The sequence below is a fragment of the Trematomus bernacchii genome, unplaced genomic scaffold (genome assembly GCF_902827165.1).
Source record: "Trematomus bernacchii unplaced genomic scaffold, fTreBer1.1, whole genome shotgun sequence".
Taxonomy (NCBI): domain Eukaryota; kingdom Metazoa; phylum Chordata; class Actinopteri; order Perciformes; family Nototheniidae; genus Trematomus; species Trematomus bernacchii.
In genome coordinates, this window is record NW_022987738.1 from 127,889 (window position 1) to 141,575 (window position 13,687).

Below are 13,687 nucleotides of genomic sequence, written 5' to 3' on the forward strand. Positions count from 1 at the left end.
GTACAGGTATTTGTGTTCAACATGTGAGAAGTAGAAAGTACAGGTATTTGGGTTCAACATGTAAGAAGTAGAAAGTACAGGTATTTGTGTTCAACATGTGAGAAGTAGAAAGTACAGGTATTTGTGTTCAACATGTAAGAAGTAGAAAGTACAGGTATTTGTGTTCAACATGTAAGAAGTAGAAAGTACAGGTATTTGTGTTCAACATGTAAGAAGTAGAAAGTACAGGTATTTGTGTTCAACATGTAAGAAGTAGAAAGTACAGGTATTTGTGTTCAACATGTAAGAAGTAGAAAGTACAGGTATTTGGGTTCAACATGTAAGAAGTAGAAAGTACAGGTATTTGTGTTCAACATGTAAGAAGTAGAAAGTACAGGTATTTGTGTTCAACATGTAAGAAGTAGAAAGTACAGGTATTTGTGTTCAACATGTAAGAAGTCAAAGTAATAAGTAGTGGAGTAAAGTACTGATACCAGAAAGATGTACTTAAGTACAATAACTAAGTATTTGTACTGCCCTACTTCCCAGCTCTGCTTTTTGTTGTGGAGATGCAGATACACACACAGTTATATATGCACATTGAGAGGTTCAGAGCGGAGAGGCTGCCAGTGAGCAGTTGGGGGTCCGGCTCCTCTCCAGTACCAGTCCACACTCACTCACATTCATATATACATTTCTACCAAAACCACATCCAGAAACCATTGACCTCTTTCCTGCACCACTGTTTTCTGGTTCGCCTGTATGTGATGCCTCTTCTTCTTGTTCTTCTTGTTCTTCTTCGTTGGTGTTGTGAAGCTGCTGGCCCCGGCTGTGGAGTGGCTGGACTTCCTGTCGGCCTCGCTCTCTCCTCTGGATCTGAACGACACCGAGCACGTGGTTCTGTACGCGCGGGAGTACCTGCAGCAGGTGTCCGAGCTCATCAACCGCACCGAGCACAGGTCAGTGAAACGCACCTGTTCACATGTAACCACGCCCACTTATGTTAACCACGCCCACTTATGTTAACCACGCCCGCTTATGTTAACCACGCCCACTTATGTTAACCACGCCCACTTCTCTCTGCACCACTGCGTGATGGAAGTATGAAGACAACGTAACAGAACATGTAACGATTTAAATAATTGAAAATAACATTAAATATGTAAATAAGTGTAAAATAATAAGAAAAATAAATGAGAAAAACATTAAAAATATAAATATATATTTTTTGTATTTAAATGTTTTAATTTAAACAGAAAATAAAAAGTATGACAATAATAAAAAAAAATAAAAAAGATAAGGAGGACGTGCCATGTAAACGACACTGAAGTATTCTTAAATCCATGGTGAATGAATATTTACAGATGATCTAACATTTACTCTAAAGACGCTATGCAGAGACTGGAGCTGCAGATTCATATTCAGTGATGAGGTGCCGCGGTGATGCTCTCGTCGTGAGCAAGTGGGCGTGGTTAAACATAAACAGGGATGGAAAACGGCAGACGCTTCCCTCTGAGTCCCAGAACAGGAAACAGGAAGGGCTAAAATGCTGATCCTCTGTGTGCTCCTCTCAGCCTGCTGAACAACTACATGATGTGGACGCTGGCTCAGAAGAGCGTCGCCAGCCTGGATCAGCGCTTCGAGAACGCTCAGGACAAGCTGCTGGAGAGCCTGTACGGCACCAAGAAGGTACTATTACTGCACCAAGAAGGTACTATTACTGCACCAAGAAGGTACTAATACTGCACCAAGAAGGTACTAATACTGCACCAAGAAGGTACTTATACTGCACCAAGAAGGTACTAATACTGCACCAAGAAGGGTACTTATACTGCACCAAGAAGGTACTAATACTGCACCAAGAAGGTACTAATACTGCACCAAGAAGGTACTAATACTGCACCAAGAAGGTACTTATACTGCACCAAGAAGGTACTAATACTGCACCAAGAAGGTACTAATACTGCACCAAGAAGGTACTAATACTGCACCAAGAAGGTACTTATACTGCACCAATAAGGTACTAATACTGCACCAAGAAGGTACTAATACTGCACCAAGAAGGTACTTATACTGCACCAAGAAGGTACTAATACTGCACCAAGAAGGTACTAATACTGCACCAAGAAGGTACTAATACTGCACCAAGAAGGTACTAATACTGCACCAAGAAGGTACTAATACTGCACCAAGAAGGTACTTATACTGCACCAAGAAGGTACTAATACTGCACCAAGAAGGTACTAATACTGCACCAAGAAGGTACTTATACTGCACCAATAAGGTACTAATACTGCACCAAGAAGGTACTAATACTGCACCAAGAAGGTACTTATACTGCACCAAGAAGGTACTAATACTGCACCAAGAAGGTACTAATACTGCACCAAGAAGGTACTAATACTGCACCAAGAAGGTACTTATACTGCACCAAGAAGGTACTAATACTGCACCAAGAAGGTACTAATACTGCACCAAGAAGGTACTAATACTGCACCAAGAAGGTACTAATACTGCACCAAGAAGGTACTAATACTGCACCAAGAAGGTACTAATACTGCAACCAAGAAGGTAAAGGTAAAACCAATACAGCAGTACTACTGTTGTTAGAAAAATATCACTCGTCACCGGCTTGGTCTTCAATATCAGGATACATGTATTTATTATCCTTGCAAGAATGGAAGTAGTCTTCACACAAAGGGCTGCGTGGGACAAATAGTTGCAGAGTCCTTGACATGCTGATATACAAGAGAGGGAGTTACAGTCAACCAGATGGAGGAACACCGGTTCAAAGCAGTGTTCTGACATTAGCTCAGATTAGCTAAGGCCTGCGTGAGCAATAAGCATGACAGTCATATGCCTATCTCTCTAGGGGCTGTGTCATCATGCCAGTCTTAGGAACAGAGCTATCATAACTTCAACACAGTGTCTCATGAGCGTCATCATGTAGTCAGACATCCGGCTACGTACACAGCTACGTAGAGACTCTGTTATCATGTGCTACTCTGACATTAGAAGGAACATTCAGTATTTTCCCAACAACTATTAATAATGCAATACTGCTGTTAATACTGCAATACACCAAGAAGGTACTTATACTGTTGTTGTCTCTCGTTGTAACTGGTTCTCCCGGCTGTCTCTTGGTTTCAGTCGTGCACGCCCCGCTGGCAGACCTGCATCGGGAACACTGACGACACGCTGGGCTTCGCTCTGGGATCGCTGTTCGTGAAGGAGACCTTCGACAAACACAGCAAAGACATTGTGAGTTCCCCCTGAAGGACGCTGAGAGTGAAGAACGTTGATAGAACGTTGATAGTGAAGAACGCTGAGAGTGAAGAACGTTGAGAGTGAAGAACGCTGATAGAACGTTGATAGTGAAGAACGCTGACAGTGAAGAACGTTGATAGAACGTTGATAGTGAAGAACGCTGAGAGTGAAGAACGTTGATAGAACGTTGATAGTGAAGAACGCTGACAGTGAAGAACGTTGATAGAACGTTGATAGTGAAGAACGCTGAGAGTGAAGAACGCTGACAGTGAAGAACGCTGACAGTGAAGAACGTTGATAGAACGCTGACAGTGAAGAACGTTGATAGAACGTTGATAGTGAAGAACGTTGATAGAACGTTGATAGAACGTTGATAGTGAAGAACGCTGAGAGTGAAGAACGTTGATAGAACGTTGATAGTGAAGAACGTTGATAGAACGCTGAGAGTGAAGAACGCTGATAGAACGCTGAGAGTGAAGAACGTTGATAGAACGCTGAGAGTGAAGAACGTTGATAGAACGCTGAGAGTGAAGAACGTTGATAGAACGTTGATAGTGAAGAACGCTGAGAGTGAAGAACGTTGATAGAACGTTGATAGTGAAGAACGTTGATAGAACGTTGATAGTGAAGAACGCTGATAGAACGCTGATAGTGAAGAACGTTGATAGAACGTTGATAGTGAAGAACGTTGATAGAACGCTGAGAGTGAAGAACGCTGAGAGTGAAGAACGTTGATAGAACGTTGATAGTGAAGAACGTTGAGAGTGAGGCTCATCTTGTGTTTCTCTCTCAGGCCGAGGAGATGATTAATGAGATCCGCTCGGCGTTTAAAGGCGCTCTGGACCGCCTGGGCTGGATGGACCCACACACCAAACGGGCTGCCAAAGACAAGGTACACACACACACACACACACACACACACACACACACACACACACACACACACACACACACACACACACACACACACACACACACACACACACACACACACACACACACACACACACACACACACACACACACACACACACACACACACACACACACACACACACACACACACACACACACACGTAAACCCAATAATGAAATGAATATCTTGACTGGTATTTCATAATATTTCACCTGGACTCCTCCCTGAGTTGAAGCTATGGTTCTCCGAGCTGTCAGATAAAAGTAGCCTAGTGAAACCGGTCACATGATCTGTGTAGAGTAGGGTTTGAACGCACCACCTGTAGATCATCAGGGGATTAAAGCAGTGTCCAGGTGTTCCCAGGTGTCTCTGCTGATTGGTTCCTGTTTGTTTCGTTAGGCCGACGCCATCTACGATATGATCGGTTTCCCAGAATTCATCCTGGACCCCAAAGAGCTGGACGACGTGTACGACGGGGTGAGTGTGTCGCCGTCTTCTTATATTTGAAATGTTTTACATATTGTTTATGTTTTATACCCTTCCTAAGTCGTGGTGATAAACCCGGTATCTTGTGTTTCAGTACGAGGTGTCGTACGACAGCTTCTTCATGAACATGCTCAACTTCTACAACTTCTCCTCCCGAGTGATGGCCGACCAGCTGAGGAAGACCCCCAACAAAGACCAGTAATACACACACACACACACACACACACACACACACACACACACACACACACACACACACACACACACACACACACACACACACACACACACACACACACACACACACACACACACACACACACACACACACACACTTAACCTCCATTTAAAAGTACTGTGTATTTTAGTTCAATATAACAGAATAAATTGCATCAGATTCCATATATGACTTCTGGGATTGTTGTCGCACTGGTAGGACATCGATTATCTCCTCATCTCCTCTCCTTGTCTCCTTGCTTCCTCTCCTCCCTCCTCCCCTCCCTCAGGTGGAGTATGACCCCCCCCCACAGTTAATGCCTACTACATGCCCACTAAGAATGGCATCGTCTTCCCCGCCGGGATCCTGCAGGCTCCTTTCTACGCCCACGACCACCCCAAGTCTGTTCCTCATCCACTATGATGACATATATCCACCTGTCTCTCTCTCACCTGTCTCTCTCACCTGTCTCTCTCACCTGTCTCTCTCACCTGTCTCTCTCTCACCTGTGTCTCTCACCTGTCTCTCTCACCTGTGTCTCTCACCTGTCTCTCTCACCTGTGTCTCTCACCTGTGTCTCTCACCTGTCTCTCTCACCTGTCTCTCTCACCTGTGTCTCTCACCTGTGTCTCTCACCTGTCTCTCTCACCTGTCTCTCTCACCTGTGTCTCTCACCTGTCTCTCTCACCTGTCTCTCTCACCTGTGTCTCTCACCTGTGTCTCTCACCTGTCTCTCTCACCTGTGTCTCTCACCTGTCTCTCTCACCTGTGTCTCTCACCTGTCTCTCTCACCTGTGTCTCTCACCTGTGTCTCTCACCTGTGTCTCTCACCTGTCTCTCTCACCTGTCTCTCTCACCTGTGTCTCTCACCTGTGTCTCTCACCTGTCTCTCTCACCTGTGTCTCTCACCTGTCTCTCTCACCTGTCTCTCTCACCTGTGTCTCTCACCTGTGTCTCTCACCTGTCTCTCACCTGTCTCTCTCACCTGTGTCTCTCACCTGTGTCTCTCACCTGTCTCTCTCACCTGTGTCTCTCACCTGTGTCTCTCACCTGTCTCTCTCACCTGTGTCTCTCACCTGTCTCTCTCACCTGTGTCTCTCACCTGTCTCTCTCACCTGTCTCTCTCACCTGTGTCTCTCACCTGTCTCTCTCACCTGTCTCTCTCACCTGTGTCTCTCACCTGTCTCTCTCACCTGTCTCTCTCACCTGTCTCTCTCTCACCTGTCTCTCTCACCTGTGTCTCTCACCTGTGTCTCTCACCTGTCTCTCTCTCACCTGTCTCTCTCTCACCTGTCTCTCTCACCTGTCTCTCTCACCTGTCTCTCTCACCTGTCTCTCTCACCTGTGTCTCTCACCTGTCTCTCTCACCTGTGTCTCTCACCTGTGTCTCTCACCTGTCTCTCTCACCTGTGTCTCTCACCTGTCTCTCTCACCTGTCTCTCTCACCTCTGTCTCTCACCTGTGTCTCTCACCTGTCTCTCACCTGTCTCTCTCACCTGTGTCTCTCACCTGTGTCTCTCACCTGTCTCTCTCACCTGTGTCTCTCACCTGTCTCTCTCACCTGTGTCTCTCACCTGTCTCTCTCACCTGTGTCTCTCACCTGTCTCTCTCACCTGTGTCTCTCACCTGTCTCTCTCACCTGTCTCTCTCACCTGTGTCTCTCACCTGTCTCTCTCACCTGTCTCTCTCACCTGTGTCTCTCACCTGTCTCTCTCACCTGTCTCTCTCACCTGTCTCTCTCTCACCTGTCTCTCTCACCTGTGTCTCTCACCTGTGTCTCTCACCTGTCTCTCTCACCTGTCTCTCTCTCACCTGTCTCTCTCACCTGTCTCTCTCACCTGTCTCTCTCACCTGTGTCTCTCACCTGTCTCTCTCACCTGTCTCTCTCACCTGTGTCTCTCACCTGTCTCTCTCACCTGTCTCTCTCACCTGTCTCTCTCACCTGTCTCTCTCACCTGTGTCTCTCACCTGTCTCTCTCACCTGTCTCTCTCACCTGTCTCTCTCACCTGTCTCTCTCACCTGTGTCTCTCACCTGTCTCTCTCACCTGTCTCTCTCACCTGTCTCTCTCACCTGTGTCTCTCACCTGTCTCTCTCACCTGTCTCTCTCACCTGTGTCTCTCACCTGTCTCTCTCTCACCTGTCTCTCTCTCACCTGTGTCTCTCACCTGTGTCTCTCACCTGTCTCTCTCACCTGTCTCTCTCACCTGTCTCTCTCACCTGTCTCTCTCACCTGTGTCTCTCACCTGTGTCTCTCACCTGTCTCTCTCTCACCTGTCTCTCTCACCTGTCTCTCTCACCTGTCTCTCTCACCTGTGTCTCTCACCTGTCTCTCTCACCTGTCTCTCTCACCTGTCTCTCCTCACCTGTCTCTCTCACCTGTCCTCTCACCTGTCTCTCTCACCTGTGTCTCTCACCTGTCTCTCTCACCTGTCTCTCTCACCTGTCTCTCTCACCTGTGTCTCTCACCTGTCTCTCTCTCACCTGTCTCTCTCTCACCTGTCTCTCTCACCTGTGTCTCTCACCTGTCTCTCTCTCACCTGTCTCTCTCTCACCTGTGTCTCTCACCTGTCTCTCTCACCTGTGTCTCTCACCTGTGTCTCTCACCTGTCTCTCTCTCACCTGTCTCTCTCACCTGTGTCTCTCACCTGTCTCTCTCACCTGTCTCTCTCACCTGTGTCTCTCACCTGTCTCTCTCTCACCTGTCTCTCTCTCACCTGTGTCTCTCACCTGTCTCTCTCACCTGTGTCTCTCACCTGTGTCTCTCACCTGTCTCTCTCACCTGTCTCTCTCACCTGTGTCTCTCACCTGTCTCTCTCACCTGTCTCTCTCACCTGTGTCTCTCACCTGTGTCTCTCACCTGTCTCTCACCCTGTCTCTCTCACCTGTGTCTCTCACCTGTCTCTCTCACCTGTCTCTCTCACCTGTGTCTCTCACCTGTGTCTCTCACCTGTCTCTCTCACCTGTGTCTCTCACCTGTCTCTCTCACCTGTCTCTCTCACCTGTGTCTCTCACCTGTGTCTCTCACCTGTCTCTCACCTGTCTCTCTCACCTGTGTCTCTCACCTGTGTCTCTCACCTGTGTCTCTCACCTGTGTCTCTCACCTGTGTCTCTCACCTGTCTCTCACCTGTCTCTCACCTGTCTCTCTCACCTGTGTCTCTCACCTGTCTCTCACTTGTGTCTCTCACCTGTGTCTCTCACCTGTCTCTCTCACCTGTCTCTCTCACCTGTCTCTCTCTCACCTGTCTCTCTCACCTGTGTCTCTCACCTGTCTCTCTCTCACCTGTCTCTCTCACCTGTCTCTCTCACCTGTATCACCTGTATCTCTCACCTGTCTCTCTTTCACCTGTCTCACCTGTCTCACCTGTCTCTCTCTTACCTGTCTCACCGGTCTTACCTGTCTCACCTGTCTCTCTCACCTGTCTCACCTGTCTCACCTGTCTCTCTCACCTGTCTCTCTCTCACCTGTCTCACCTGTCTCTCTCACCTGTCTCTCTTTCACCTGTCTCACCTGTCTCTCTCTTACCTGTCTCACCGGTCTTACCTGTCTCACCTGTCTCTCTCACCTGTCTCACCTGTCTCTCTCACCTGTCTCTCTCTCACCTGTCTCACCTGTCTCTCTCACCTGCAGCATAACACAACACAGGGGGGTTAAATATTCAACATGTAGATATCACCCCACCCCAAGTCTGTTCCACATCCACTATGATGACATATATCCACCTGTCTCTCTCACCTGTCCCTCTCTCACCTGTCTCACCTGTCTCTCTCTCCTGTCCCTCTCTCACCTGTCTCACCTGTCTCACTTGTGTCTCTCACCTGTCTTACAAGTCTCTCTCTCACCTGTCTCACCTGTCTCTCTCACCTGCAGCATAACACACTACAGGGGGGTCAAATATTCAACATGTAGATATCAGACCACCCCAACTTTGTTCCACAACCACCTGTCTCACTTGTCTCACCTGTCTCACTAGTCTCACCTGTCTCACTTGTCTCACCTGTCTCACCATGCTCACCTGTCTAACTCACCTGTAGAGCAGCTTTACACACTGCAGGGTCCAATATTAAACAAGTTTTATGACGTGTTGTGTTTAAATATGCTAATGAGGCGTTGTGTAATGTGTGTGTTTTCAGGGCGTTGAACTTCGGGGGGATCGGGGTGGTGATGGGTCACGAGCTCACGCACGCCTTCGATGATCAGGGTGAGTTCACTTCCTGCCACATGGTCACTTCCTGCTGTGTGTACCAAACCCAGAGGAAGTGCTCTCGACTCTGAAGAAAATATTCGCAGTGGCCAAACGGCGGTACTACAACTTCCGTATCAGTCGGTGACGTCACTGGGCCCAGAAATACTTTTCCCCATTGACTAACATGAGAAAGAGACGTCTGTAAATCAGAGGATACTTTCTATAGCCCTTTTTAGAATCATTCGGTCCTTAAAGTTGCAAAATGCGCTAAAAGCTGAATCCAGATTTATTTTCTCTCTCCATTCATTCTACTGAGCCGAGAGTGGGAGATCGGGGGCGGGGCTTAATGACAGGAGGCGGGGCTTAAAGGGCAACTCAACTGCGCTCTATTACCCCTTTCACACCAAGGCTTTTCCCGTTCTAGCTCCGTGCTAGAGCTTTTCTGGTTCAGAACCGGTTCTTCGGTTCTGCTCCCGCTCTGTTCACACCGCTCAGAGCCCGACTGGTGCTGCCGCTGCTGCGTCATGACGTCACAGTTTACTTCGCTGATTTGCTCCCCAACAACAACTAACTAACTACAACAACAACGGGCCGGGGACTGCGTCGGGTCGATGATCGTGTTGCTTTTAATCATACGAAGCCAGATTAAATTAAATAAGGACTTCTCCAACCTTATACTTTTCTCCAGAGTGCCGTGGTTCATTGTTTATTAATGTGTTTCATTTAGCGACCGCTGCAGTGCTGGCTGCTCTTCCACGGGAGTTTATTCTCCCGTTAGCTCCGGGTTAGCTCACACGGCTCTAAAGTATTCACTGTCTGACTGTCACACAAGCAGCTGATACATATCCCCAGTTCCCCTTAAGTGAATGTGTGTCAGTCTGAATTCACGCTGTTTGGCATCACAACGCTGTTATGAAAGTTTCTCTGGTATAACATGGGTGATGTTAGCATAGCAACCGAAGCTAAACTGACTACTTGCTAAGCCGTTTTCTACAGGCACATTTTACCGGCGTATTTTTCATTATGATTCTACTTGTGATAGTCGGACATGACAACCTGTGCAGCCCATGTATTGATTCCATCCGATAGCTGCTATAATAACAAACGTCTGCCTGCTCTCCACAATGATCAATAACAGCGAACGGATGGTCAAAGTAAGGTACAAATAAACAGAATCACACGAAGCCTGGTTAGTGTTGCCTGACTTTATAAAGCGTGTTTTTTTTTTATAAGTGTGTGGTTGCGTCACTTTGCTCAGCGCTACTGCTTGTTACAACTTTTATTTGCCGTACTCGCCTTAACTGTTAGCTCAGGTTAATCTCGCCCCCCTCCGACGTAAGCGTGACGTATGCGGTTCTTGCTTCTAGACGGACAACTTTTTGGTGCTCGAAACGAACCGGATTCCGGAGCTTAGAGGCTGCTCCGCTGCGGTGTGAACAGGAAGAAACGGTGCTTTTCAAGCTCCAGCTCCGAACCGGCCCTGGAACCGCGTTGGTGTGAAAGGGGTATATGAGCTACATACGGGTTCTTCTGCTCTGACATCCAGGCATGATGGGTAATCTGTGACGTTTTGCTCTCGAATGTCTGACCATTTTGTCCTCATGCGCCAATGAGCAGCTCTCATAGGAAAGAACGAGGCCTCCGACACTGGATCCAGTTCTTATTAAACATCCATGTTGTTTACAGCCTAACAATTACATATTAAAGGGCCTACGTTCAGCAGAGAGAGTCATTATAAAAACATTGTTTTAATTTAAATATGAGTTATTATTTAACCCCTTATGGTTAGACAGTGTGGACCTGTGTCTCAAATACACGTTTTTGGATAAAGTAATCACATATAAGTTATATAAATAGTTAGTTTATCTTCTTAAAAACTGTTTTAATTTAATAACAGTTCATTCAAAAGCTAAAAATAAAAAATTGTGTAATCTTTTATTTATTATAATTTAATTTTTTTTTCATGCTTCTTAGTTAATATTAAGCAGTCGTTGGCTCCTATCTTGCTGTAACAAATGCACATATTCCCCTCTGTGAGACAAATAAAGGTATTCTGATACTGGCTCTGAAAAAGAAAATGGTCTGTCTTTGGTAAGTTGGTTGATAAAGCTGGTGACGTTATGCAGAGTAAAACCAATATCCCTGGCAGCCCACAGTGTTTTAACGAGTTAATGAGCTCACTTCCTGTTAATGAAGACGTCCTTCCTCCCCCCGCAGGTCGCGAGTACGATAAAGAAGGGAACTTGCGGCCGTGGTGGCAGAACTCGTCGGTGGAGGCGTTTCGTGAGAGAACCGAGTGCATGACGGATCAGTACAGCCGCTACACCGTCAACGGAGAACACGTCAATGGAAAACAGACGCTCGGAGAAAACATCGCCGACAACGGAGGACTGAAGGCTGCGTACAACGTGAGTATGAACGCTACGACCGTATGAGTGTCAAAAAGTGCATTTATGAAAGTACTTTTTGGTTGCAGGACTTTTACATAGTATTTTTGCATTTAGTGCTGCTACGTTACTGAAGTAAAGCATCAGTGTAGTTTTTTTACCTATCTTACATCAGCACGACTAACTCGATGTTTTCTTTTCAGGCTTATCGGTCGTGGGTGCAGAAGAACGGAGAGGAGAAGAGACTTCCTGCCGTTAACCTGACCAACGATCAGCTTTTCTTTGTTGGTTTTGCTCAGGTGAGACAAACAAAAACAACCTCAGATAGCTTTTACGGAGAAGCGGAATCCCACAGGGCGACATGCTGGGGCCACTTCAGTTCCTTTTGAAGCAACCTGAAGTTATATGCTGATCACACGCTGATGTATGTACAACGGAGGGATAATTCATAAGATGTTAAAGACACTAAAGCTGTTCTCAAAGCTGCTTTATTGGTCTGAACACATGTTTTCAGCGTCAACGCAACTGTTTTAGTTCGGATATCTACCGAATAACAATATGAATTTTTAAATGAAGGAATTACGATTTTTCACTAACTTCCCTCAAATGTTTTATTGGATTATTTTTACAATGTGATCACATGACTCCTTCTGATATTTTTGCAGATCTGCTGTAAGCTAGCTAGCTAACGTAGCTAACCTAGTCATTTCAAATATACTGACAAACACCTACCGTCAATATGTTTTGTTTACTTTAAACAAGAAAAAGTAATTTTATGGACAATTTTAAATTTAGTTTTTTCACTTCTTTCAGGTGTGGTGTTCAGTGCGGACACCGGAGAGCGCTCACGAGGGTTTAGTGACCGACCCCCACAGCCCCCCCCGATACCGGGTCATCGGCACGCTCGCCAACTCTCCAGACTTCAGCCGCCATTTCAACTGCCCCGTAGGGACGCCCATGAACACCGGGGGGCGCTGTGAGGTCTGGTAGACGGAGCTAAGAGGGGTTGATTAGTCTGGAAACGTACAAATATATCCTCGTTAACAAATGGCAGGAGTCTTAATTAGAGGAAGTTATCGCAGGGTTCTCTGGAGGTTATCTGGAGGTTTTAATTAGTCAGGAAACTTAAAAATATATCCTTCGTTAACAAACGGCTTGTGTCTTAATTAGAGGGGGTTATCTTGAAGTTATCTGGAGGTTATCTGGAGGTTTTAATTAGTCAGGAAACTTAAAAATATATCCTTCGGTAACAAACGGCTAGTGTCTTAATTAGTGGAGGTTATCTGGAGGTTATCTGGAGGTTATCTGGAGGTTTTCAGGTGTGCGTTGGGGGTGTAACCTTCAGTTTCTCCTGTTAATATAAATCTATTAATTAGAGACGGTCGGACTGACTTCCTGTCTGGAAATGAAACAGACTTCACACGAAGGATTGACGATGAAGACGTTAGTGATGAAGAGGAAGTCACATGGGACGATGTTGCTGATTTCTGCTTTATCACCGATATTAATTATTATTGTTATTATTATTAATGGGCTTTGGTTCGTGTGTGTGTGTGTGTGTACTTGTGTATTGTGAGAAAGCGCTCTCTCTGATGACATCACTGTGATGACCTCAAACAAATTTGAACTGTGACATCACCATCTGATTAATTATTCAATTAAGGGACTTTTAGGGCAAAGTTTTTGGGGGTTAAACATTTAAAAGGTTGATAAATCAAATCATTATACTGTGACATATTATTAAAGATTTAAGTGGATTATTTTTAGGTATAAAGTAATACATTTTAAGAAATTAAACCACGCAGATCAACTGATCTACAACAACCCATTCACTTCCCCCATTAAATGAAAGTATTAAAGGGTTTAAATCGGTAATTCGTGTGATTTTCGGGGCTTTTAAGGAATAATAAAACCCGAAATTTGACCAAATACCATAAAAACTCTCCCCTTTATTTTAAGAGTATTTTATAGCATAGATTTATGAATGGCTTTCATGGTATTCGGTCATTTTAAAGGATTTCTTTACCCTTAATATGTACTTAAATCCATGCAGATCATCTCATATAAAACCCATTGGCTTTAGATTAATTATATGTAGGAGTAAAACACCCTAAAATTGACCAAATACCATTAAAATATTAAAAGCATTTTTAAGGTTTGAATTAAGGAATGGCTTTAATGATATTTAGTCCATATAAAGAGTTGTTAATACCCTTTAAATGTTTTTAAACTTTGCATATAAATTAAT

The 13,687-nt window shown here is 45.4% G+C and overlaps 1 protein-coding gene across 1 annotated transcript in view; it reads left to right on the forward strand.

The window, feature by feature from the left end:
• ece2b (endothelin converting enzyme 2b) overlaps window positions 1-13,196 on the forward strand; it is a 48,750-nt gene extending 35,554 nt beyond the window's left edge. Inside the window, 12 exon segments of the mRNA XM_034146110.1 lie at window positions 796-938; window positions 1,554-1,668; window positions 3,130-3,240; window positions 4,040-4,138; window positions 4,562-4,639; window positions 4,743-4,846; window positions 5,155-5,167; window positions 5,169-5,266; window positions 9,000-9,067; window positions 11,270-11,460; window positions 11,643-11,738; window positions 12,253-13,196. Of these exon segments, the coding sequence (XP_034002001.1) occupies window positions 796-938; window positions 1,554-1,668; window positions 3,130-3,240; window positions 4,040-4,138; window positions 4,562-4,639; window positions 4,743-4,846; window positions 5,155-5,167; window positions 5,169-5,266; window positions 9,000-9,067; window positions 11,270-11,460; window positions 11,643-11,738; window positions 12,253-12,429 (1,293 nt within the window). The 3' untranslated portion in view covers window positions 12,430-13,196.
• The last annotated feature ends 491 nt before the right edge of the window (window positions 13,197-13,687 follow it).